At 40.7% G+C, this 27,196-nt stretch overlaps 1 protein-coding gene across 4 annotated transcripts; it reads left to right on the top strand.

Annotated features, from left to right (window-relative positions):
* The first annotated feature begins 11 nt into the window (after positions 1–11).
* Positions 12–26,791, top strand: cald1b (caldesmon 1b). Of its 4 annotated transcripts, none has more exons than XM_084556020.1 (16): positions 12–263; positions 9,570–9,668; positions 14,665–14,992; positions 15,107–15,148; positions 15,238–15,927; positions 16,294–16,329; positions 16,423–16,487; positions 16,702–16,948; positions 17,097–17,222; positions 18,392–18,435; positions 18,546–18,624; positions 19,605–19,736; positions 19,835–19,969; positions 21,779–21,850; positions 23,254–23,290; positions 25,079–26,791. In XM_084556020.1, the coding sequence occupies exons 2-16, from the start codon at positions 9,595–9,597 to the stop codon at positions 25,090–25,092; spliced, it is 2,121 nt and encodes a 706-aa protein (XP_084412146.1). In that variant the 5' UTR covers positions 12–263; positions 9,570–9,594; the 3' UTR covers positions 25,093–26,791. The 4 variants fall into 4 exon arrangements, with proteins under 4 accessions (XP_084412146.1, XP_084412144.1, XP_084412147.1 ...); XM_084556018.1 differs by having other exon boundaries at positions 18–263; positions 25,076–26,791; XM_084556021.1 differs by having other exon boundaries at positions 38–263; positions 14,665–14,929; positions 25,076–26,788.
* The last annotated feature ends 405 nt before the right edge of the window (positions 26,792–27,196 follow it).

The raw sequence follows: 27,196 nt of genomic DNA, 5'->3' as shown, positions 1-27,196 counted from the left end.
TTAAAGTGCATGTTGTAACAGAACATCATCCTACTGATATTACCAGCAGTTAAATTCTAATTAATTGTGTATACACTTGAAGAATCAACTACATAACAGTTTGAATACATCTCTAAAGTTAAATCATGCTTGCCCAGTGTGAAAATCACTGAGCTGCAGCTTGAGCAGGCGGGGCCGCACGCTGCATGCTGTCCTTATAAACCTCCGGCCGCTCTTCATCTGCTGACTTCCAGCAGCAACAGCTACTCTGGTCTGCAGGCCTGGTGAGTTTGACGATCATGATGTGTGATGAAGTGTTTACAACTTAGCCAGTGCAGATTGAAGGGGATATCTGTTTCTTGTAAATGAGAGATTAGTAATCAGAGTTCACATGTTCTCAGGCGCTAATGACTTCTGAATTCTGTTTCCATTTGATGTGATGACAAGGCAGGTGTAGAGCTCCTTCAATAGACCAGCTGGTTTAGGTCGAGAAACTCTGGACAGCAAATGTTTTAAATGGATGACTATTCATAAGACTTACTTGTTGACAGAAATTAGGTTACATTTACTGATAACTTGCTTCTCTACGTCTCCTCGGACAAGAAAATTATTAAATCTTCATACAATCTTATATGTTTGAAACTGTACAAATGAACCATTCATGTAGGTGATATTAAATATATAATTTATAGGTTACCTTAGCTATTAACACTGGCAACATATAACTTTTCTTTTGATGGTTTTCATACTTTGATTTTGACTTTGACTTGGTTTTCAAATTTGACTTAATGTTACCTGAAATGAGAGACTGAAAGTGGATGAAAAGTTGCTGAACTTGATATAATGTGATAAGATAATTAAAATAACAGATTCCACCTATGTTCAGATATTAGGTACTGCATCCAAGGTGCACACATTAAGAAGGTGGGGCCTCCACAGGTCTGACAGGGGTCACAGAAAACGGCTGAAAGTCTCGTTTCCCTTACATGAAGCAACTGTAAACCAAAACATGTGCACTTTGTTGGCGGAGCGCGTTCAAACCCTCTAGTTTGTTTCAACTCCAGCTCCGTCCAACACAGGAGTCAAAACTTTCATTTGTCTTTAGTTTCTCCCACTCATACATTGAGCAGATGTCTGGCTGTGGACGCGATGTTTGCTGTGTTGCACATGCCAAGTCAGACTCTATTCCTTAGATGGTGGTGAAGATAAAAGCTTCAACCACATGGGGTTGCAGTGTGTGCTCCTACGACTGGAAATGTGTTTAGATTTCCAGAGGATCCTGTCTCCCCTCACTTGATTGCCGAAATCACGATAGCTTTGTGTCATAAAAGTGAAAACAGCTGTGTATGCATGAAGTGTTACAGTTATTTATAACACATTTGACCACATGATTGGCGAGCACAGTCTCAGAACAACAACACAAAGACGAAGAGTTGTATTTAATGACTTGTTTAGCTGTGGATGACTTAGGTTCTCTGTAAAAAAAAAGAAAAAAAAGAAAGAAAAAGCTGCATCACATTAACGTGATCCAACCTCTGCCGTCTGCCTGGTGTCAGTGAAAAGCTAGAGAGGGATACGAGCTGTGACCACAGAGGACTTTTTAAACAGTACAGGGTTAAAAGTAGTAATCAAAACGAAGTTGTGAATCAAATCTGCCAAATGAGAAACCGATACAGGGGGAATTCAGCTGCTGATGTTTTTGTGTGCCTACAAATGAAGTCTTTGTGCCTAAAAAGTGGTGTGATTTGACAGAGGGGAAGGTTGTCCGCTCCCTACTTGTACAGGTGGGACACTCTTAATGGTAGAGGAAATGGTTTTCCACATGAGCAAATTGCAGGAGGGGTAGAGGTGAGTGTTAGTGGCTCTGACGTTAATGGAGTCATTCATCAGCAATCAGGTTGCCTTACAGTAGATGAAGGAGAAATTTCACTCCTCATCAACATCACCATGATTTAGAGGCAGGATTTGTTTCAATCACACAGCTCTTTCTGTTTCAGTGCCTGAAGAGTCTAAATGCTAAATTCTAAAATGTTTTTTTTTTTCAATTGTTAATAAATAGACGCAAGAGTCTTTCCAGTTGTAATTTTTTCCTCCCAGCAGGATTATGGGAAGCTGTTTTGCAGTGATCACAATGGAAATAAAGTTATTCTTGGGTTGCCACTTTGTGTAGTGCAGGTATTTCCTAGAGTAAACTTTTCCCTCTGTCCATGGCTTTGCACCTCGCCAAGCTGGGACGCTACATCTAATGCTGCCTGTGTACTTCCTTAAAAGGAGGCCGACTACACCATCCGAGCTGATGGGACGTGGAACGGGGAGTCCACATAGCTGCATCTATTTCCATTAAGTCCCCAGTTGAGGGAGAAAATGTGGCTTGGCTTTGAAATTGAATCAACCAGGCATTTTTTTTTTTGATTGCCATCTATGATCAGTCGGGCTGTGAGGTGTTTTATCAGCCAGCAAACATTGATTTCTATACGTCAGCTGGTTATGGTGTTGCATCCTTTCGCTTATTAAAACAAAGCTTAACCACACCGAGAGTACCGAGTGGATAGCTGAATAGTGCCAGAGACTTTGCACAGAGAGGATGAGACACTTGCAAGCCTTTACTTCACCAGCCGATGGTTATCTGCCTCAAAACTACCTGCACTCCTTTTCAATCAAACTGTACACAAACATTTTTATGAGCGACAGAAAAGGTCACTGCTGCAGTGTGTTGTGACTTGTAAACTGGGTGGAATTTGTGTCCTGGTCATGGAGTTTTTCATGTGTGACCATTTTTGGACATGAGGAGTAAGCAGCTGTAGCTTCTTGATTGATTGCAAACGCCTCTCTGGCATCTGTTTATCTATAAGCGCGTTGAAGCACTTTCTTTATCCTTTAACAAGAACCTTGACTGATTATGGTCTTAGGAACTACATACTCTATATGTTTTGCATATTTAACTGATGTCGTTACTGGTGCAGGACCTCTTTTTATCCCAGAGACTGCAATATCAACAACAAACCAAAGTCTTCTGAGCTTCAGATGAAGCAAATATTGACGTACAGTACTTAGCTCAGCCCTGATGCTGTCAGAAGGCTACTTACTGTTGTAATAAAACTATTTACAGTATTTATAACCCATAGCTGTAGTCCAACAGTAACAACTCGAATGCTGCTCTTGCTATGATTTGTCTTGGTAATTATCATAAAGAAGTGTAAACCATGCAGAAAAGTTTATTTTCCATTTCTATTTGTTGCGCCCACATGTTGTACAGTATTTATTACAACTAATATCCAGCGGTCGTCATGTCTTCCCTGATCATTTCCTGACAAAAGATGTGAGATCCGCTGAGGCTTGCCAAACCAATTGTTAATCATGCATTTGAAACACAGAGCGGAACGCCTTTCTCTGCCTCCTTTTGATGTCTGATTAATACGTTTGCCGACACTGTGTAAAGGCACTATCATCAAGCCAGTAATTACAAAGTCAGACCATACACAAATAACACATGGTGTGTACACAAAGCTGGGATGAATAGGGACACAATGCGGAACCATGCAGTGGGTGTTATTACAGAGCTTTTAGAAAGACTTTTAACTTTTAGATTGCTTACAAAGCACTAATGTCTTATAAGACTTATAACATTTAGTGGACCACTTGAGGGGTCCTCGGGCTAATTCCTAGTTGGCTTTAGAAGCAAATGTCTCAAATGTGGGTGATTTAACTGCTTTTGATTGCTTAAAATGGATGTTTATTCAGGACTTTATCCATTAATCAAACTCAGCTTCAAGTGAATTAAACCTCAGTATAATAAAAAGCATTCTTCATCAAATCGTGCCTCCACTGCTCCACATTCACTCCACTCTTCTGCCTACATTAGAACTGCATTCAATATATTTAGTCACTTTTATCTGCACAGGCAGATTTCCAAATTCTTTTATTCTACTGTACTTTGCAGACATGAGCATTTTATTTTTGATCCTGAAAGTGCAACAAGTGTACCCTTTGTGAAAGAGACTTTCTATGTTTCTTCAAGAGGTGGTGCTGGTTTCAGCTGGTGTTATGCTGATATGTTAAGTTCAGTTTGTTCAGGCTCCTCATCAAGTTTAACATATGTATTGCCTTTTGTGCATATATTGGAACTATTAAGATAGCTACAGCACATGGTAAGAGACGACCCCTGTGACATAACCTATGTTTGAATGAAAGCTGTATTTCATTATCTTATTATGCCATACTTGAACATATGATCATACGAAGTTTTGGACATATGATAACACTCTTATGTCTGTATTTCAAGTACAGAGCAGGGCCAGGGTAAGATGAGCTTGGCTTCACATGAATATGAGATGGAGGATGTTGCAGGGAGTTGAAGGATGTTAGCATTTCTTGGCCAACAATAAGGAAGCCAAATCCGAATCTGTGATGTGGCAGGCTACTAGTTGAGATGTTGCACAGAAGTACACACAAACAGGCATCCCATGGTGTGTGTGTCGACATTAATCAATGTATTACTTTGTGACAGTTCTTTGGAGGTGTAGAAATTGCAATAAAGGCAGTTTCTTTCTGTTTTCACACAAACGGCGTGACTTCTAGCTTGCTACGACGATCCATCACGTTAGCAACAATGATAACCATTTAAATAGCTACATTTTACCATAAAACAACAAAAGGCAACCCACAGAGGCATAACTTATAACAGTGTTTATTGAACATGCGCCAAACCACCAAGTACGGTGAATTATGTCCCTGGTGTCCTCTACAGAGACATATTTTTTAAGGTCCAGCCAGGCAAGCTGTTTCCCATTGCTTGCAGACTTTATGCTAAGCTAAGCTAATTGCTTGCTGCTTCATTCTCGACACATAATGTACAGATACAATTGTGACATTGGTTTTCTTACTGAGCTCAGGGCAGGACAGTAATTAAACATGTCTCCCAAAATGTCACAGTATACTGCATATTTCATTTAGATATTTAAAAGAGTGCAAGAAGGGCTGTTGTTTGTTTGTTAAACTGTCATGTTCATATCAGCTCATGCCAAGTGTATGTCAGTAACTGCCCTTGTTTATGTCTGTACTTCAGACCAGCAGAAAGACAGTCAGTACTGCTTTCCTCATGTTGATTTGTTGGAAACATCTTTATAAATTCATGAGCTATGTCTGGTGAATGTTTAGTTGCACGAGCTCTGAGTAACCGTGGAGAAATAGGTATACAGAGAAAGAAGTCCTGCAGCAGATCACCTTCAAATGTATGAAATAAAATCTGTTGTTATTACCTTCACTTAAGTCTATGCACTATCCTATGTAGTGTAAGAATCTTTAACTGTTTCTGTGTCATTAGAAGGTACAGACAAAATTAAAATGTCATTATGATCAATGCTTCGATCATCTGTCTAGTAATTGATGGGACAGCTGTTATGGGCAACTTTCATGTTAGTGCCAGTGTGTGAGCATAAACATCTGTGCACAAAGCACGCAAAAAACAATCATCTCTTGCTTCTGGGAACTTTTTAAACTTTAGAAATGCAGAAATTTGCCAGCCTTATTGGACTCAGGCCAGTCTAAACAGGGCTGGATCGCTACTCGGACATATCAGTCTTTGTCTGCTGCTCTGCAGACTCCATAATGTTCCAGTTCCTGCCTCAGAAACACAGACCAGCCTTTGTCACCCCTACACCTTAAGTGGTCCCAAGTCAGGAATGATGGATAGCAGCTTGTCTCATTTCACTGTAAGATGAATTAAATCAGTGAAGCTGTAATAACTTTTAACTGTAATTCATTTCTAAAATGTCAAAATACAGCTTGACACCAAACACTAAATATTGTGAAGAGCATAGAAATGAAAATAACTGTTGTAATTGTTCCAAAGTTGTATTAATGACGTCACTTTCAGAGCACAGTCTCTGACTCTTCAAGCTGTGATTTCTGGGATGTGTTTTCCTCACACACAGCATAAGTTGGTGAATCATGGTCTTGTATCGTATCGTATTGTATCGTATCGTATCGTAACGTATCGTATCGTATCGTATATCGTATTGTACTGTATCGTATCGTATTGTAACTAGTACAACAAGTGTATGTTAACTTTTATGTTAACTGAATTATATTTGCTGATAACTGCTGTTACCTACGTTACTAGTATATTGGCTCCGTTATCATTTAATGTGATAAATGGTGTCGTTATATTTTGACAAAGACCTTCAACACCTATTGTTTTAAGGATTATTTAATGGTAACTTTCCAATATTTAGGTCTCTTCTTGCAGATTTCTTTCTGGACCGCACGTACTATTATTGTTTATACACCACTCCAAACCTAAAAAAACGTTTGGTCTAAAAGTTACATTGCAATACATCACTTTCCCGTTTTCCGGGGAAGTAAAGCATAAATGAGCGTCACCCTTTCCCCGGAAAGCTCTCAGCTGTCTTGTTGGAGATGTACTGTGTGTTTTAGAAAAAGGCCGCTTTTGGCCCATTCTGTTTGTAAGTGGTAGTGACTGTATATGGTATTGGCCATTGTGAAAACTAAACTGTTACATGCTCATGTCCCATTATGATCCATGGCTCACTGTAGGTGGGCTCCTCTGATGATCTGAAGATACAGAGACCAAAATAAAGGCATGATACAGAAGTGGCCCTCTTTAGTATGAGCTGTGTGTATTGGCAGAGGTATACGTTTAAGTTCTATCGTACCAGTTAAAGGGTAGAAAACACACACACAGATGTGTGATATAAACAGAACAAAGTGTGATGTCACCCAGACTCTCAGCACTCATTGGTATGTTGTTACAGAAGAAGATGGACTTTTGCTCAGTATCGGTTTCTTTCTGCATCAGTCTCAAATGTCAAAGGAATGTGTGTGTGTCTGTGTGTGGGTCTGTGTGTAGCTGTGCGGGGCGGTCAGAAGTCAAGGCTTACTAGAGACTGCGGAAGCCTTTTCAGTCAAAGACCAAGCTAAATCAAGACTGTTTTCCTTCGTGTGTTTTGTGTATCAGCGTCACACACAAATCAGCCATTGATTAGTTGCTGTTTTAAGCTTCCTGAACTGGGAGCTTGGCCTGGTTTATTTCAATTCCTGAAAGACAATGGGATCTGAATAAGCTTCAGTATAAAGCAATTTATCTAATGCTAAAACCAACCATGTACTTATCAGTAATTTGAAAAGAAAACATTAAGAGCATTACCTTGTCTGGTTCTGAAATGTCTTGGCATTATAAAGCTTTGTTTTCCTAAAGCTTGATGCTTGTGCTCTTTCAACAGAAACGTCTGTTCAGTGATGTGATTCTCCTGTTTGACCTTAGCGTTCGTATTAGTATGGTACAGCTGATTTGCTCTTTGCCATGATAATTTAAAGTCATTCCACCAAACAGTGATACCTGTGGTCACGTGTTAACAGTGGGTGGGGTCGGACATTTGGGGCCTTTTCTTTTTTTAATAATGGGGAAATTCGCTACCTTAACCAAACAGCCAGTTTGAAACAACAAACTCATGTAGCCATCTATGAAGAAGTGAATTTCTTTACTTTTACAACAAAACTGGAAGTAAATACAGACACATGATAAAAAATGCTAATCTTTTGTTTCTCACAATCCAAACTTGAAATACTCCCAAAGCGTAATCATTGTGCATACTCAGGAAACTCCGAGAGTAAAAAAAAAGGAATTGACTGGATTTATTTGTATCAGGTTTAATGAGCCGAATTGCCAGGCCGTTTTCTTTTGTTTTTCTTCCTCCTCTGAGTGGGGTAGGATCACTAACCATTCTGAAATCCCATTCCTCTGCGCTCACACTGTACTTCATTGTATCTGTTGGCTGCAGATACTGCCAGACTTTCTCACAGACTTCAGGTGGTCGAAATGCGAGTGATGGCAGCTGCTTATTGTGCAGCTGGTAAGTGTTGCCTGTCAGAGAGAAAAGTTCATTTGATAAAAGCTTTTATTGGCAGTGGTTTGGAGTTGGCGCCCAGTGCTTGGAGGTGTCAGCACAAGGTGAATCAGTTTTAAGGCTGATTCATCATTTGAGTGAATGGTTTTGTTTTAGACAAAATGTAACTCTACACCTTTAGCTTCACAATTATGCGTCTAATTTCTTGCTGTGTATCTGCCTGAAGGAGTTTTGAAGTTATTGACTTGGCACTGTGTTCTTACTGTATTACACAAAAGACTCAGCACTGGGAAATAACTCCCTACCATCACAGGCCAAAATACAGATTTATTTTTACTTTATTAGAGGCCTCAGGGTTGAATTGATTGCTATAGATGCATTTTGAGTTGCAGATTATATATTTTGGCAAACACATACCAAAATAATCATCTGATGCATAGCTAATGCAGAAGCTTAATTTTAAATGCTCACTTTATCATGTCTGATGCCGTGGGGCTTTAGTAAAACTGAGCACTAAACAAGACTAAAGGGAGTTAAGGGTTCACTGATTATTATGATGAATGAGGACTATATTTTAGTACTATGTTTAGGACTATTGTGTCTGTCCAGCCTCTACAATTCAAAGGAAGTTGTTTGTATATTGATTTGTTTAATGGATTGATGGATGTAAGCATTCAGGATACAAGGAAGCAACACTCTATTTAATGTCCTTTATAAGAGACAGGAGTACAAACTACAGTTAGCAGCAGACAGGACACATAAACTCACTTCAACAGACATTTCACTCTTGTTTTCTTTTTGATTATTATTTCATTTGAATACAAATGGGATGTGTACAGATGAAGTAATTAACATTATTCTTGCTAAAAAGTGAAGTTCCTGATTCCTGATTTTGTTTTTTGCAAAATAAAATGATCAAGATTCACCCAAAGGCCTGTCAGACTCTTCCTTAGTAAAGTTTGTGTCTTGGGATCCTTGACTGCTCTGAGCTGAGACTGTACTGCCATGTTGCCTAAACAGTTTATCGGTTAATTTCATTTGGCTGACGACTATGCATCAGTTCATAAATAAAGTGACCTAAAATTGAACAAGAGGAAGGAGGAGGAGGAGGAGATAAGCTCGGTAGGTCGGACGGATTTAAAAACAGACATATCTGGCAAAAGCTGCAGTCAATCAGACGCTGTAAAGTAAGCAGGATTATACAAACGGAGTTATAGAAGGTCTGAAGTCAGAGATCAGGGAGGGGAAAGTACGAAAGAGAGCAGGAGTCAGGCTGAGGAGGAGGAGGGAGGCTGAGAGAGAAAAAGAGGAGAGCGGAGAGGCAGGCTTTGCCTTTTCTGGTAGTTAAAGTCGCTGAAAGAACAAGCAGGAATTCTTGGTGCTGCAGAAGGGCTGAGATATAAACCAGACTGTAGAAGCTAATGTATGACAGGAGAGGAGACACTGTTGCCCATGGACTAAACTTTAGCCGCTGCTAAGGTATTGTAAACCAACAGGCACTGTAGTTTTTTATTTTTTATATATGTCTTGAAGTCGTCCTGGGTGGTCCCCTAAACTGTGATGTGTTTTGACAGATTTTACAGCTTGAGTTGCTTTTTAATAATTTTTTTTATTCAGTCACTTTGAGTGTTTGTAATAAAACTGACAAAGGTGTTAGTGTTTGATCTCACGCATAGAAATAATAATTTTGGATGCACCGCCTGACATCATACTTGTGTCTTTCAGTGAGAACGTGAATCTTTTGGGCATCATGGACGACGACTTTGAACGCCGCATGGAGCTGAGGAGGCAGAGGAGAGAGCAGATGCGCATCGAATCTGAAAAGTGAGTAAAAAAAAAATATGTAAACACATGTGCACATGCTTAGATCGACAGACACAACCGCAAGTGAAATTCAGTCCCAAAAAAAGGTAAATGCACAGTGAAAGTTTTACAAACGCTATAAAAGGGAAGAGGACAGTCTACACCGCATTATCTTAAATCAAAATCTCAGTAGTTTCATTAGTGTTTGACTTTCTGACTCATCATTTACAAACCAAACTGGATACATTTATATTTGATCTCACAACTTTTGTAAACCACATCTGCAGTTGTTGCCAAAGTTCTCAGACCGCAACTGCTGCCGTGGCTCACAAAATTGATTTATGAAGTAGGAAAGTAGATTTTTAAAACAGATTTAGCTGAAGACAAACTTTACTATATTGCCATGAATTATTTTAGTGCCATCTGTCTACTAATGATCCATTAGGAAAGATTTTATGATAGGTCGTCCTTGTGTATACATACCCTATGTGATATATGCGGTTTATTATGAAGGCGTTGTGTGTCTCCACATGGAACAGCACAGTGGAGCAGACAGAGCTTCAATGGTGCTCTGGTGATGACGACTTAATGTCCCACACTGGCCTCTTCACCGACTCAGTCAGCTGCTGCTGTTTGGATTTATCTCGCCCTCTCTGTCGTCTCCCTTTCTCTCTGCTCAGATGTTAAAGAGGTGCTGACATCTCTGCCAAATGTGTAAAGTAGCGGACTAAATCTGGACTAAATCTGGACTAAATCTCATAATATGGTGAGAAAAAGCAGAATGATCCACAGTGATGCAATTCTTTAAATTCAAATCAACAACTCAGTGTCAATGGACACAGAGATAGTGGACTTTTTTAAATACCTGGGTGTTCACCTTAACAAAAAACTGGACTGGTCTAACTATAGGGCACTTTAGCCAGAGCAGACTCTACCTTGCAGGGAGCATTCCCCAGGACCTTCTATGACTCTGTGGTTGCATCAGCCATTCACTACGGAGTGGTCTGCTGGAGCATTGGCATCTCAACGGCAGACAAGAAGAGACTAAACAGACTGGTCAAGAATGCCAGCTCTGTTCTGGGCTGACCTCTTGAGCCTGTGGAGGTGGTGGGTGATCGTAGGATGGAAGCAAAGCTGTCATCACCGATGGAAACCCCGTCCCACCCTCTCCGTGATGCTACAACAGCACTGGGCAGCGCCTTCAGCAGCCGACTGCTTCACCCACACAGTGTGAAGGAGCGTTGCCGCAGGTCAATCAGTCCTGCTGCTGTGAGGCTGAACAACCAAGCCTGCTCTCAGTAGACCACAAACTACAATTACATTTTAGATTTCTATTTCTTGTATTTATTTAAACTTTACTTTTATTATCTCTCATGTGCATTGTCCTTTAAACTGTGTGGGGAATAAAGGATTATCTAAAGGAAGTGAACTGGACTTGTTAGAGCTTTCTTGATGACGATTCACCTTCAACCAAGTGATGCCTTCAACTCTAAAGACTTTTTATTTGAATCTACCCCCCAGACAAGTCCAGTTGACTACCTTTTAGCTTTTTATCTGGAATATTATGATCTGGAAGAAATCTTCACAGACAACAATAAAAGTACAGTTTGTTACAGGCGCAGACTCAGAGAAAATGTTATTTCCACATGACTAAGAACTTTATTAATGTCATGTCTCCAGATAGAATAGAAATAAAATGAGCTTTCAGTACACACACACACACACACATTCACACCCACACACACGTATATAAAAAAATAATCATAAACACTAGAATGATTCCATTTTGTGTTTGCATTTTGCACTGAAAATACAGTTGTATTCTTCACTGCAAAGATCCATTCAGTCGTTTCCTACTCTGCACATTATTTTCTTCCACTTCAGAGTCCCATGCTGTTATATCAGATGTACTACCGGTGTAAAGAGCATTCCTTGAAATTTTCTCACAGTCTTGTAGCCAGGCCTGCCAGCCATGCCAATTGAGCCTGCCTTGCCTTTTCTGCCTCTCAATGCCCCACAGCCTCCTCTCTAAATGCTACGCTGCAGGCACTGGAATGTTTTCATTTTTATTTTAGCACATGATATCCTGCTTGAAACCTTTAGACTCTGACAGTTTGAGCGGAGTCAGTTTCAGTACAGCCAAGCATCACTCATCATGTTTCCTTCCATTTAATGTGTTTCATGTCCCTCAGGTTGGTTGTCTAAACATGTAACTGTAACCTTTTGATAGCGCCCAGTCAGCAGGCCTGTAGCGTTGGGTGGAGTGGTATCTAATCAGATTACTTCCTCAGTAATTTCTTGAGGTTTCCTGTGCCATTTGGAGGAACATTGGCCTGCAGGCTTATTGGACTTCTGCCTCATTTTGGTTGTTGTTTCTGTTTTAAAGACAGAAGGGATTCTTGTGGTTGCCATCCACCTCTGCCTCTCGACAACATCTGTAAATCATTGTGCTGTGAATTCAGGAAGAGCAGAAGGAAATAATACCAGTGTGCTATCCATGGACCATTTCAAGCCCTCTCCCTGCCTCATAAAGCCTGGTAATGCATGGAAAGATTCTCCCAGGCATGCTCAAGAAACTCTGAACATGTACTCACAAAAGTTCAACGACAGGATGCGAGCGAGATGGAGATGATGAAGGGGAAAGAAAAATTTATCGATGGTTTTGTCCTTTATCTCTTTGTCTTCCTCTGTGTCTCCCCTTTTTTGCCACTGCACTCTCTGTTTCAGTATGCTTGCTACAGATTTAAGTGCCAAGGGGGGCATTCTTCTTGACATCTGAATGTGGAAGTTGTGTTTACAATTATTTTTTAGTCTGTTTTCCCACAGTTGCTACATCTCCCATCTCTGTCATGCCTTTTGTGGTCAGATGGAGAAGGCTTTTTTATGGGAATAGCTCCCCACCTGGGGGTCAGGCTTCCTCAAGTGGTTCCAGCAAATCTGACACATCACCGGATTTCTTTTGCAAGAATGAATGCGTTTGTATTTGCATTGTGTTCGTTTTATATGAGAAGAACAGTCCTTCAACTCTATACTAGTACGAAACCACGTGATTGAGCTAATCACCAACCATATCCACACTAACCTTCAAAGGGAACTTGTGAGCTTGTGGTTAGGACATGGGAAGCCGTGAACACAAAATGCTTGGCGCTCAAATTGTAACAACAACCGTAATCTTCGCAAATACTGCTGCTAAGCGACAGATGCTAACACTTTAGCAAGCTAATGATAGGTAACCTAATGGAGGAAATGCAAAATGGGCGGCTGTGGCTCAGTAGGTAGAGTGGGTTGTCCACAAACCAGAGGGTTAGCAGCTCTATCCCTGAACGCGCCACACGCTGAAGTGTCCTTGAGCAACTCACCTTGCTCCCAGTGCATGGCATTGGTGTGTGAATGTGTGTGAGCGAATGTGTATCCAGGTATATGACTGCAAAGTGCTTTGATTTCCAATTGGTAGAAAGGCGCTAAACAAGACAATTTACCAAAGGTGTAATGAAAGGATGAGGCTGTTAGGAATATCAACATTCACCAACAACAAGTATTAATTTACCTCTGCAGACACGTCACACCTCTTGAACACTAACGTTATTAAAACCTTTCACTTATGAGCTAGTTAAATATCTCAAGATTGATTTGAATTTCTTTACTTAGCTTGGTAAACATGACCCCATCAGTAGACAGCAAATGGTCAAACACAAGTAGACTTAGCTTTTTAAGCTGGCCAAAAGCTTACCTCTGCCAGACACTGGCATGAATTTCATGCCACTCACTGAAACCCAGTCGCATGATGAAGTCACATGACTGAAGACAAAAGCTACATTACATTATCTTCAGTTAGCTTTAAGTAGTTTTAAACTAAGATAAAGAATACGTGATTTCATTTGCTCCTTAATCACTGGGGTCAGTACAGTATAGAGTAGTTCCAGGCCTCTTCAAATGGGTGTCCCATTTTAGAGTTAAATACAGCAAAGTGTCCCATTTTGCTATTGAACATACTGTATCTTTACACGTACTACTAATCTGTATGTGTCCTGTTTCAGGGGGGGTTACACTAATGAGGATGATGATGAGGCAGCTAGGGAGAAAAGAAGGCGTGCAAGGGAGGAGAGAATGAAGATGAGAGACTTAGAGGAATCTGGATCCGCTGATGTGATCAATACAAACAGGTAAAAATGTAGACGATGCTTGGGTAGACTTCAGAGAAGGGAACAAAATCAGGATGGAAAGAAGGAAGACGCCAAGACTTATAAGGCAGTTCACAAACAGAAACATCCCAATGGTGATTTTGGTTCTAACGGTCTTTCTGTGATAAGAACAGACCACAAAGGAAGATTTGAGGACCTCGGGTGTTTGTTTGTTGTTCACCCACAGCTGTCTGCCTGATGTAATGAACAGAAGAGGGTATTATTGTGGTTATTGACTGGTGACTGAATGTAAGCCATGCTCGCAGTGTAATCTGCAATTACATTAGCAACAGTATTACCGTTTAGTTGGATTACACCACTCATCCACTGTGTACTTTTCGGACTCCACTGTTTGGAGTGGAAACAAGGGCTGTTATGTATTGATACATAAAAAACAAATTAACTTGAAAATTACAGCTTTAAAACAACTTTTGAAACTGCCAGAAGTTTAATTTCTAGTCGAGAACTTGCATAGGCGACCACATTGTCCCAAGGGAAGAAAGTGTTCTTTGACCAAATTTAATGACATCCATGAAGAGAGACAGCTTTGGGAGAAAAAAAAAAATCTCCACAAAAACACAGGGGCCCACTTTAAATGTTCAGTACTGACGGTCCCCTCAAGCTTTGACATTTGGAACTGCCTCCTGAGGTTTCGTGGTTCATGGATTGATATTTTCTCTGGTGAGCCACAGCAGAAAGATCCACTCAGGGTCCCTCACACATGATCACAGAAAAAGATTTTATTGCAGTCGGGATTTGGAGGTTTTAACTTTGATTAGACTCAAGTTTTCTGGCTCCACTGCATTATGAATAAGTACATTTTCTCTTTATTTCAGTGTGGAGGAGTCCGAGCCCTCAAGGGTCAGCAGTGAAGCAGCGGATGACGACCAGGCCCTGCTGGAGCGCCTGGCCAAGAGGGAGGAGCGCAGGCAGAAGAGGATGAAAGAGGCGTTGGAGAGGCAGAAGGAGTTTGACCCCACGATCGGCACCGCCAACGGCACAGACAGCAGGCTGGAGGAGCAGTCCTCCATCAGCAGCAGCACACAGCGGCATAAGGAGGACGAGGAGGAAAAGAAAGAGGAGAAATCTGCACCGGAGGAGGTGACACATACTGATACTAACTCCTGGAGGAAAGAGGAGGAAGACAAAAAGGAGGATGTGAATGTAAAAATGTGTTTCATGTTTTGTTTTTTGTTTTTTTTTATGTAGAAGCACACACATTTACTGGTTTAAGATTCATATATTGATGTTTTGTTTTTGTTTTTTTACATTCATCAGGAATCTGTTGAAGAATCCCAACCACCAGCCACAACAAATGAGGTACAGTTTCTTCACTTGGTGCCATTTTGTTGATGTGTGTGTATGACAATTCATAACTGACAGTTCATAAATATGACTTGTTTTTGCAGGAGGTTGAGGAGAAGGCTGCAGCAGCAGAGGTGGAGACTGAACAGCTCAGCCAAGGAAAGGAAGATGCTGAAGAGGAAGCTGCACCAGTTGCTGACAACGAGGAAGAAGAAAGGAAGAAGAAAGAAGAAGAGGAAGAAAAGCTGAGGATAGAGGAGGAGGAGAGGCAAAAAAGAGAAGCGGAGGAAAAACGTAAGAAGCAGGAGGAAGAAAGGCAACTAAGGGAGGAGGAGGAAAGGAGGAAGAGGGAAGAAGAGGAAAAACAACAAAAAGAAATGGAAGAGAGGCTTAAAAAGGAGGAAGAGGAAAAACAGAGGAAGGAGATGGAGGGAAAAAATAAACAAGAGGAGGAGGAAAGGCAGAAAATGGAGATGGAGGAGAGGATGAAGAAGGAGGAGGAGGAGAAACAAAAGAAGGAGATGGAGGAAAAGAAGAAGAAAGAGGAGGAAGAGAAGCGGAAAAAGGAGGCTGAAGAAAAGAAGAAAAAAGAAGAGGAGGAGAAGCTAAAGAAGAAAGAGCTGGAGGGGAAGAAGAAGAAGGAAGAGGAGGAGAAGAGGAAAAAAGAGATGGAAGAAAAGAAGAAGAAAGAGGAGGAGGACAAGCGGAAAAAGGAGGCTGAAGAAAAGAAGAAGAAAGAGGAGGAGGACAAGCGCAAGAAGCAAGAGTTGGAAGAAAAGAAGAAGAAAGAGGAGGTACTGATGCGATTAGTGGTTCTTATGCGTACACAGCCACTTCAAAAACCTTGAATGAAGGATTAGTATTGATGCCTTAATTTGTAAAGTAACAGAAAACAGACATTTTAATGGAACACAGATGCTTAATACTTAAGATCAAATGACATGGAGGCATATTTGAACCATCCAGGCTCTGCTGTAGCTCTGCAGATATTTGCTGTATGACATGGTTTTGTGGTGTGGTGACGGCTCACAGTGCAGTCACACTGTCTTCAGTTTACATCTGCCCCGCATCCACTGCTGTCCTTTGACTCTGCCATTGTTTGATGACTGTTGCTTTTATGACTTCATCAATCATATCTGTTTCTCTCTGTCTGTGTGAAGGAGGAGAAGCCAAAGAAATTTGGGTTGAAGGAGAAGGTAAAACCAAACTGACAGCCATTCAGAATACTTTATGTGTTGGCCTCTAACATGTTTGATGTAAGTGGAACATGTTTTCCCTCTTTTTGAAAGAATGAACCAGCCAAACAGAACGGAGCGCTCGTGGAGAACAAATTTAAGAAAGCAGAAAAGACGAGGTAAATCTATTCAGACTCCTTTTTTACATGTAGTCGTACAGCCAAGCATCACTCATCATGTTTCCGTCCATTTGATGTGTTTCACTGTAGTCAACAATTAAAATAATCACACACAGTATTGAAGTTAGACATCAGAGAAGACAAATTGGGACTTTTATGTACATGTAATCAGTATATTCTGACATGTGAGTCCAATAACTGTGTTTGCGAGCAGGGACGCCGCTCCGTCCACCAAGGCGGAGGACGCTGAGCGAAAGGAGGCCGAGCGCAAGCTGCAGGAGCTGAAGCAGCGACGAAACAACGTGGAGACGGAGGAGATAGAGAAGATGAAGCAGAAGCAGCAGGAATCGGAGGCCGAGCTGGAGGAGCTGAAGAGGAAGAGAGAGGAGAGGAGGAAGATCCTGGAGGAGGAGGAGAGGCAGAGGAAACAGGCGCTAGAGGATAAGAAGACCAAAGAGCAGGTGAGGATGTACTTTCCATTGAGAAATCTGGTGTCTGCTTCTTCTGGTGCTTTGGTTTGATTTAGTCATTTATCATAAACCACAGCACGAAAACTTTACTCGTAACTGACGGCAGATTTGTGACGGCATATTGTGGTTTTTGCAACAGGAGGAGAGAAGGAGGATGAAGGAGGAGATAGAGAAAAGGAGGGCGGAGGCTGCAGAGAAGAAAAAACAGATGGAGGTTGGGTCTTCGAAACCTGTTTTCGCTATCAGCCCCAAAGGCTCCTCTAAGGTGAGTTTTGGAGGTTCAGGTATCTTCTAGATGTGCAAGTTCTCCAGCAAAAAAAAAATAAAAAAAATGAACAACACACTAAAAAAAAGTCTGCAAAGAGATTAAAGGTTATACCTATGTTCTTTGTTAGCTTTAGTGTTTTTACAGACAGTCTTTGTTCTATTTACCGATATTCTGAGGAACCTGTTGCCTCCATAATATAAATATAAAGAGTTGCACATACTAGTAGTATAGACACACTTCGGCCTTCCAAATGTTTGCTAAAGTTTATTGACATATGCTTAGACACATTCTTTCTGATTTTAGAGTTAATTTAGAAGATTGATCCAACTCTGATATCTGTCAGAAATTACTTAAATCTACACACCAACCAGTTACCATGGATGTTTTATGAAAACTGTCTCCGTGGCTCCTCACCCCCATGATGTTGCCAGGCAACCTAGTGGAGACTCAAGGAAGTTATTGGTCCAGCACATCCATAACGCTGCATCTTGTCATGTTCACACATTACATTTTGGACAAAACATGATCTTAATTAGCTTAGCTTCAGAGGGGCTGGTGGGCGGATTTTGATTTTCATTGTGCCAAGCTAATCTAACAGCAGAACAGAAACATATGAGATTGATATATATTTTCTCATGTAACGAGGTTGTGATTCAGTTTTGTCATCTCAAGTTGAACGGTTGTTCTTCTCTTCCCTTTATGGTCAAGCGTGGTCCCTGGCTGCTGTGGTTGTTTTGGCATTTCAATTTGTGGCTTTAATTCCTTTGATATCGAGTATATATTATTAGTTGACAAGCATAAAAAAGAGCATAATGTAAGCAGTCATCTGTAGTGAAATATGGCAAGAGTATTTATGGAAAAATGTTGAGAATAGTTTGCAAGTACGTGGCCGGTATAATTCATTTTGAACAGCAGTGTCTGTGTGTCTAAGTGTGTGTGCGTGGGTGTGTGCATGTGTGTGTGTGCCCTGGCTCTCTGACAGCCAGACTCTCCAGTCCAATCACTCATGCACCAACCAACACAGTGTTCAAGCACAGAGAGACCTTCCCAGGGACAGACTGGTCCTCCTCTCAGTGAGGTCACCCTAGAGACAAGGGGGCAGCCAGGACAACATGACCGTGTTGAAATGTATTAATGTCAGAATGGTTTCTAATTGTTTTATACAGATCGGTGAGAAGGCAGAGTTCCTGAGCAAATCCGCCCAGAAAAGGTGAGCTACAGAGTTTTATAAGCCTTTATAAAAACAAAGAAACAATAATAATTGAAGGAACCAGTGCTTGGTGGCCTTACTAATGCCTGGCATGTTGTTGATCCATACAGCACCGTAGGCAGAGTGTCACACACTCCAATTGTCTCCAGGATTGGCAACAGACTGGAACAGTTTACTTCTGCCCTCCAGGTGAAACTCTAAAACACTGAAACATCATTATCTATCCTCTGTAGAGGTAGATTTAGGAGGTATGTCTGTGAAGGCTCTCAGTCATTCAGGTCATGGTATATCCAAAAAAAAGCCGACTGGACACCACTGGTGATGGTGAGTGGTGAAACGTCTTCTCAAAAAACTCTACAAGTCCAGTTGCCTTTTTTAAACGCTTTTTTTTTTTGGATTGAGGAGGTAGTTTATTTTAGTGAAAGTACCACTGCAACAATGTAAGATTGTCAACTGGATCTTAATCTTATCAAAACTGGGAAAGTAAGAAACATTTGCCAGAAATTAGACTATTAATGCATTAAGAAGTATGTCACAGCTGTAGCTAGTGAGGTGTTGCCTGTTTTATTTTGGATACCACAGGACACTTTTCTCTATATTTCCTTATTGTATTTTTATTTTTTAATTATATTTATTTTTTATTATATTTTTATTTTTAATTATTTTATTTAGATTTTTTACCTGTTTTTCTTTTTACCAGTTGTTCTCAAGAGCATCTTTATGTGCAACTGTGACCCAGCAATTTCCATGTGTGGATACATAAAGTCTGTCTAAGTCTAAGTCTAAGACTAAACTACTTGTAGCCCTGCTCCAGCCAAAGGATCACAAGACAAATATAACGGGTTGTATGGTTGACGGGGTAGGAAATAAAGCTTCAGTTCAGCTGTGTAATCTGTACAGTATTCATTTATTGGACAGTAAAAGCTTGCAGAGACTGAAAAACATCATCCATATTTGCCACTGAAATGCAAAGTAAGTAGTAAGTAAGTAGTAAGTAAAGTATGAAATAGCGTGAAATGGAACAAATCAACCAAAGTACAAGTTCTTTAAAAATGTCCATAAGTATAGCACTTGAGTAAATACTTTTAAATATACTTTCCACCTCGATCCTCCTTTTGTGCTGTGTTTGTCCATGTAAAATTAGCTGAATCCATCCTTTCTCTCCACAGGAAAGCAAAGCTGTAAAACCCCCCAAGTCTCCAGTGGCAGATATTCCCACAGGGGGAACACGCAGCATCAAAAGCATGTGGGAGAAAGGCAACATCAGCAGCTCCTCTGAAAGTCCAGCTCCTGCAAACAAGGTGAAGGAGAATGAAAAAAGTAGAGTGGCAGACAGGTTTGCTGGCGTGTAAGTGGAGCATTTAAGTATTTGAGCCGGGTTTTTTTTTTGTTCCCCCAGGATTTGGCCGCCATCAAAGGAGGGGTGACAGGACGTGTCAACAGTTGGATGGCAAAGCCTGCGGAGCCGGAGAAGACGGCAGCATCTGCACCTGCAGCGGCAGCTTCACCGGCACCAGCACCAGCAAAGCCGGCAGTAAGGCCCGATAAATCCTTGTCTCGGTCACACGCTATTGTAAAACGCCGGTGTCACTGCAGCAGTGTAATCCCCTGATATTCAGCACACGCTAATGTGCTGATTTACACATCAGCATGCCAGCCTTTTGTTGGCTGCAGCCTATAGGTCCCAGCTCCAACCAGTGGACGAAGCTGCCGTCTGGAGTCTAGTGACACCACATGGACAGTTAACTGAACACCATCTGACCTGCTGACACAGCTTCTCTGCATTATTCTACACATCATGTGAACGTTTTTGATATTTGTATTTGAGCCTAAGGTTGTGGTAAATCAAAGCACAGAGGAAAAATATATAATCTGCAAACAGCAATCCAACTAAAAAGCGCCAAGCAGCAGTTAAGGCGACAGGTGGCTGAATGCCAACGTGCCTTCTTGCACAGCCATTTCTTCACCCCTCTAAACATCAATCACTTTGACCTCTGAAGGTATTTCACAATTATGTTGCAGCCCATGAACACTACATACTTTAAAAAAGTCAGCTCTTGCTACTTAGAATTTTCTTACTGTGACTTCCTGCTCCGTATCACTGGTCTCCTTCAGACGAGTTTAAAGGTCGTTTGTCATACACGGCGACATAAATTCCAGCGTCACAACACTAACAAAACAACCGGGCAACAAGAAGCTTAATTTGAGCGTTGTTGTTTAATTTGGGTTATTTATAACCGAATGGAACCGATAAATGAATTAGGTCACTTGTAACAGGGTACTTGGTGGACATTGTGTCCTTCGTCTTGAAGAAGGACACGAGCTGCTAATCCCACCAGCTCGTCTGGAGACACAACACTATGTCCGCATGCAGTAGCGTTTCTGGATGACGTGCGACATTGTTCTGAGGCAAAATTTATGAGCGAGATATCTTTAGTGTCAAATGTCTTGGCCGGAGAAGTGGCGGTAACCTTGCTGTTACTTTTGCAGTAACACTACCCCCTGATGGGAGGAAGCTGTACAGCTGTGTAGTGTAGTGTGTGTGTGAACTTCTGTACTTTCTTTTGTGTGTTGTTTAAATATTTCTGCCTTTCTGTCCCCGGCGCTCTTTCCCTCAGCTATGCTCGCTCAAACTTTTCCTGCTGTTTTCTGTCTACTCTTCAAACCAGTGAAGGTACCACTTTACATACTTTCACCTTCAACTAACAATCAAAATCATAATAAATATGTTTGGGGATCATTCCCAGTGGCCGTAAATAATCCTGTACATTTACACTAGTAGTGTGCTGTACATTGAGGTGCTTTACACTAGAATATTGTCATTTTCTCGTAGTCGTAGTTACATTGAAATGAAGTAAAACTACACGTATATGATGAACACACACAAAGATAATGTGATAAAATACAACACTTTCTCAAAGATTAAACTAGTGGGCCTCCAAAAATCCATTCAGTGTCGGCTTGAGGCACCTCATCATATTTTCGATGTGAGCACCAAGGAGACATTTCCTCTCTAAACGCCACACTTTACACTATTTATACTTGGTGGACACGGTGTCCTTTTCCCGAGGTAGGACATCAGCTGCTAATCCCACCGTCGTTTGAGAATATTTCAAACTTTTCAAACAAATTGTTCTCCCTTCACACCCCATTAATCACCACAAATATATCTGTGACTGCAATAATTTAAAGACAGAGGAGAACCTTTTCGCTGTTGACTTTTCTACTTTCTCTTGTAATGTACTTTTTCACCGTTACATCAATACTTTTACCTTTTAAGTAAACCGTTCTTCTTCCACCACTACATGAGACTAACATGGTCGTGGGGTCTTATTTGCGACAGGATGCAAAACCAGCTGATATCGGCAACAAGCGCGGCATGTGGGAGGCCAAGAAGGGCTCTGCGCCTGCCAAGGTAACGCTCACTCCTCTCCTGCAAGGAGCGATGGTCTTTTGTTTTTTCTTTTTGTAAGGATTTCTAATGACATGGTCCTGTTTGTTTGTTTCATTCAGTCTACCTAATAGATGAGTAAAAGAGGTAATTTGTGAAACTGCTTTATGGCAACAACACTCAATGCTCCTCCTGCCAGGCATGACGCGACAGATTTGTTAAGTTCAACACTTGTGCTTTGTCAATGTGCATAAACCTGGAGTGGTTTTTAAATTATTTTCGTTAAGGGGCTGTATGAAAATTATTAAGTGGTGTGGGGGCCAGTAAAGGCGGTAAGTATTTTTCCTTAGCTGGTTTTCTTTTAGTCGGTGGTTATCGTTTTTTACATGCTGTATATGAAAGATGGACATAGCCTCTTAGTCTGAGAAGTGAAGACAATTAGGAAGTGTCTTAAGTACAACTTACGTGCAAAACCACTGATGGTTGGTAGCTGTTGGCCCCACCCCTTGCTCCTCCCCCTCACCCAAATATGGTCAGTTTTGGCTTGAAAATACCAAACAAATCCACAAATCAGTGGTTTACGTCACTGTAGCTATGTCCATCACTTATATACTGTGTAGCCTGTTTCATTTTTTTAAAGTGAAACATAATCTACAGAACATCACCACATTACTTTTCATGCAGTCCCTAACTCATGTTGGTAGAAATATGATGTGATAATATCTTACATGTCAGACCCCTGAGCTGCCAGATCTGAAATGGAAACGTTAATCTTGACGTGATGAAGAACGTGGCTGCCATAAGTGTGGATTTCCCTCCCACGCACACCCAATCAGACACACATACGTAAAATATACACATCATTAATATGACTTTGAGGACATAAATAGGAATCTCGCTACAAAACATTTTGTCATATTTGAATGTGAGCTGTGTGCTATTACAGAACATTTTGGCTGCATTGTGCACAGCTTCTATGAGCCAGACAGTAGTAGGACTGCAGCGAGTGCATGCGCTTGTGCCCGAGTGCTGTGTTTGATGTATTTTCTTCAGTCAGGAGTGCTTTGAAAAGACAGGACGTAGGCTCGATGTAGAGTTTCTGTTCTCTTATGTACCAACAGTAGATGAATAATATTTTAGATGTCAACACATTGTTTAATACCGTACATCTTGCTTTCAGAATCCGAGCACATTTTCCTGGTATGTTGTCCTGTTTAGAACATTATTGACCCTTCAAATCTCCCTCTTACCCTACTTCACTTCTAATATATCCACAGACAGAACTCTTTCAGTTTTCGAGTTCATTTTTGGAATTAATTCATTCAATGAGTCAGGAGGTACACATCAGAAATAGGGAACAAGAAAATAACTTGAACAGTTGATTTCATTAGTGTTTCTTTCCTGTTCATTTTCCATAATCCTTTCAGGTGGCAGTTGGAGGCAAGAACAAGTTTGTCACTAATGGTAGGTATCTGGAGTGGCTGTAAACAGTGGTTGAATATCTCTAAGATCATTTATTCAAGAGGTTCTTTAATTGAGTGTTTCTATTTTATTGTATCTGACCACTGCATTTATGGATGGATGATGAAGATGATGGATGGATGGATGGATGCATGGATGGATGGATGGATGGATGGATGGATGGTCTTACATATCCATCCATCTGTGATAATAATAATAATAATAATAATAATAATAATAATACTTTACTGTGTGAAGTACATTTTCTTTGACACTTTGAATAACTGTCCTGCAGGACAGTTATTCAAATCTATGTCTATATGTCATGTCTATATGTCATGTCTATATGTCATATGTCTATGTCTATATGTCTATATGTCAATCTGTACCTACTGTACATGTACAGTAGGTACAGATAATATGAAGCTACAACCCGCTGCTTGTTATCTTGGTATAAAGGAAAAAAAAGTTTGTTTTTGCCAGAGGTAACAAAACTGGCCTATCAGCATGTCTAAAGCTCTTTAACTACCATGTCACATCTTGATAGTTAAATCTCTGCAAAAACCAAAGTGTGAAAGTAACAGTGAGAAGTTTCACTGAGGTTAAATATTGGCATCATTTCTTGGCTGGGTACGGTGACTTCCTGTAGTGTCTGTTGACATGATGTACAGACATCTTGGTCAGAAATAAACAGCTGAGAAAAGAAGTAAAGGGCAAATGACAAAGCACATTTCCTGAAATATCCATTATATCTAAATACAGTATGTGTAACTGAATTGTCTGAATAGTTCTTAGCTGTAAAACTGCAAATGTGTACATGATACATGCTTAACCAGGGTTTATCTTTATCAGTCCTCGGGGACTGCCCTTCAAACCATTCTCTAGGCAAGTAGGGCCATGTCTGATTTAAAGCCCAGTGGGGGCCTATGTCTACTACAACCCACCAACCTTGCTTTGTACCAGAGTAGCTGCTCACTGTAAATCAAATCCGCTGCTGGAGATTTTTGGTCATGGGCTCGGCTGTGTTGCACTGAGGTCTATATTTAAAAAAAAATTCACCATGACCTTGTTTCCCAGTATAAAGGCAGCTACACACTCCCGGTATGGCTGTCGTGTTTGTGCAGTTCACTGTTCACCCAGTGCCACCTGGATCGCCCAATGCCATCGACTGTGTTGGCAAGCTGCTAGACATACCAGAGTGCAGCTGCTTGATTTTCACATTACAAATGACTGCTGAGGAGGATTACTGTCTGCTTAAGCAGCAAAGCGGCCTTGGTCACCAAGATTATTCACTCAGTGCTAATGATAAAGACCTAACATATACCTCCCGGCCACCACACACATTTAAATGTGTGACTTACAACATTCTGTGTGTCCAAACGTCCCATTTCTTGTGACGTGAAGGCCTCAGTACTTGAGTGTGAACAATAGGAATGGAAAATAATTTGTCGAGTGTCAGCTTCAACTCTAAATAGCAATCCTTGTTTGTAGCCTCCCAGCTTCTTCATCAGGAATAGACAGCTGAGGAATGAAGTAAAGGGCAAATGACAAAGTTACAGCTTTCAATCACAAACAGAAATGTTCTGGCTTTGACTGGAGGGTATGTGTCAACAACAGTTGCCCCAGGTCTGATCTACAGACACACAAATGCAGTACATACATAGAGAGATGTATGATTGTAAAAGCTTTGATTAACAGCCCTGGGTCCAATCTTGTTTAACACCTAATAAATTTTTACATCCTATACAGCCTTGGAGGCGCTGGCTAACATATTTCTCTTTCTATTAGCAGGCGTGAGGCCCTAACCAAGCGTCCCTTGAAACCCCCCCAAACACAGAGCTCCGCTACTGTACGTGCATCTTGTTCACCACGCCAGCATATCGCATGAGGTTCGCACCTGAATGAGGGAGAAGAGGAAGCTCCAGGCTGAGTGACGCAAAAAGATTCCACCTTCAAAGTCTCCCAGCTTTATTTACAGTAACTTTGCACTCGTTCGTCTAAGCCATAACCCTTATTCCTGCAAAAATGAAAAATGAAAAAAACTAAAACAGCACGTTTCCATCAAACGCACAAAAGCACAAAAATAATAAATCAATGAACATGCTACACTTCATTAGGGGTTTTAGAGCAAAGTATATAAATATATAAAACCAACCATCGTTTTATTTTCAGTCCTCACAGTTTTCCATTCACAAAGTATAAACAACAGCTTCATCTGGAGTCTTTAAGTCAGGATACATGAATGTTCATTTTCTTTCCGTTCACATTGTTCAATATTCTCACAGTGCATGTGAGCTCTGATGTTACTGTTATATCTTAAACCCAATAATTGATAAGTCTACTACCACTCAGCTGGCTGTCGGATAATAAGCATGTATATAATTGATTTATAAGTTTCTGCTAAAGCGCCCTTCATATAGGGCTTATAAATAGTACGTAATGAGTGATTAATGTATCCTTTACAATTGCTTTATAGATCAGTTAGAAGCCACTAACAAGAACAACTTTGGGGTCGTAAAGAAACCTCTATGGCTCATGTTTACACTTTTGGTACCACTTTGTATTAAGGAGTGACAGTTTTCCTGCTATGGCATCATAAATGGGTTTTATGCCAATAATAAGAATAACATTCAAAGTTCACCAATTCAAGAGCAAAACAACATCTACTGGATGGATGATCTATGTCCTCACTGAGATATTTTTTAATGATAATGACTTCTTTTCTAAAAACCATCATCAGATCAAATCTTAAATGTGTCTAAGAGTTTGTTTGATGAGCAAATACCTGTAGAGCTGATGACGTTACTATGACGACATTCCATGGTACATTGTGATTATTGCTACTTAGCAAATGTTACCATTCAAAATGGACATTATACCTGATAAACATAGTCATGAACTATCTGACCACTTATCACCCATTAAGCTGCAGACCGGCTGGATAAATGGGTTTTTAGTGAGTTCCTAGTATTATATCATAATATCATATGTAATAGCTTATTAGAAAATGAATATCACTAGCTTATCAAGCCTTTATAAGAGGGGCCTCTTATTATAAAGTGGCACTCTAGAGTCCACCACCTCAAACCTGAAGGTAATATCAAACTGTGCTCATGTCAGCCAAAAATCCTGATTGTATAATTTAGACTCCAGCTAAGCCTATGAATAGTCGTGTATGCATGTCTCTACTATAAGAACAGCAGCCAAATTTAATCTTCTGTGTCCAGCTTCCTCCAACATTTTGGTTTTCTTTACGTTGCAGCATCAGCAAAGGTTTGCAAGACAACTCCAGTATTCACTAAGTTTGATTAAAGCCTGTAATTAACATTATAAATGCAGCCTGGTGTTTCTGTCAGCATGGCACATGAGTTAAATCCAGTATGCCAATATGTATTGTGAGTATTCCGGTATTGTTGTAGTGGATTGCTTTCTTCTTTCTTTTTGTTCGTACGGCTTCAGCAATAAACAAAATGAAAAAAAAAATAAAAAGTCTGTGCTCTAGTTCTTCTGCTTTATTTTTACCTGGTGAGAGGAAATGTCGTCCTTCCTAACCAACTGTGAAATTTATGGTGTGTTGAAACCTGAGCGACCGGTGAAAGCTTGAACTGCTACATGACATTTTGCCAGACCAGGAATTCACCTGCACAGTGTGCGTTCATGTGCGTGTATGTGTGTGTGTGCTCTAACGTCCAGCTGTCTAACAATAGCCTGATCAACCATAGGGCACTGCAGTCACATGAGTATTAAGGGTTGGACTATGTATCCTTGATGCTCAACCTGTTTGTGAATCTCAAGGACCTGAAGTCTGCCGCTCGTGTCTGAGCTCTCTCTGTCTGGGTCACAGGTAAGGACGCTGCTGTGTCTGCGCATTGGAAATAAACTGAATGAAAGTTTAGCCATAAATGTAGA

This window comes from Chelon labrosus, assembly GCF_963514085.1.
Source record: "Chelon labrosus genome assembly, chromosome: 11".
Taxonomy (NCBI): Eukaryota; Metazoa; Chordata; class Actinopteri; order Mugiliformes; family Mugilidae; genus Chelon; species Chelon labrosus.
Note: the sequence above shows the minus strand (reverse complement) of the source record. Positions and strands in the feature narration are given on the sequence as shown.

Coding starts and splice junctions, on each gene's coding strand:
- cald1b (XM_084556018.1), top strand. CDS start 9,595: ATGGACGACGACTTTGAACGCCGCATGGAGCTGAGGAGGCAGAGGAGA. Junction 15,149..15,237: donor CACCAGCCACAACAAATGAG/GTACAGTTTCTT, acceptor TTGTTTTTGCAG/GAGGTTGAGGAGAAGGCTGC. Junction 17,223..18,391: donor GCCCCAAAGGCTCCTCTAAG/GTGAGTTTTGGA, acceptor TGTTTTATACAG/ATCGGTGAGAAGGCAGAGTT.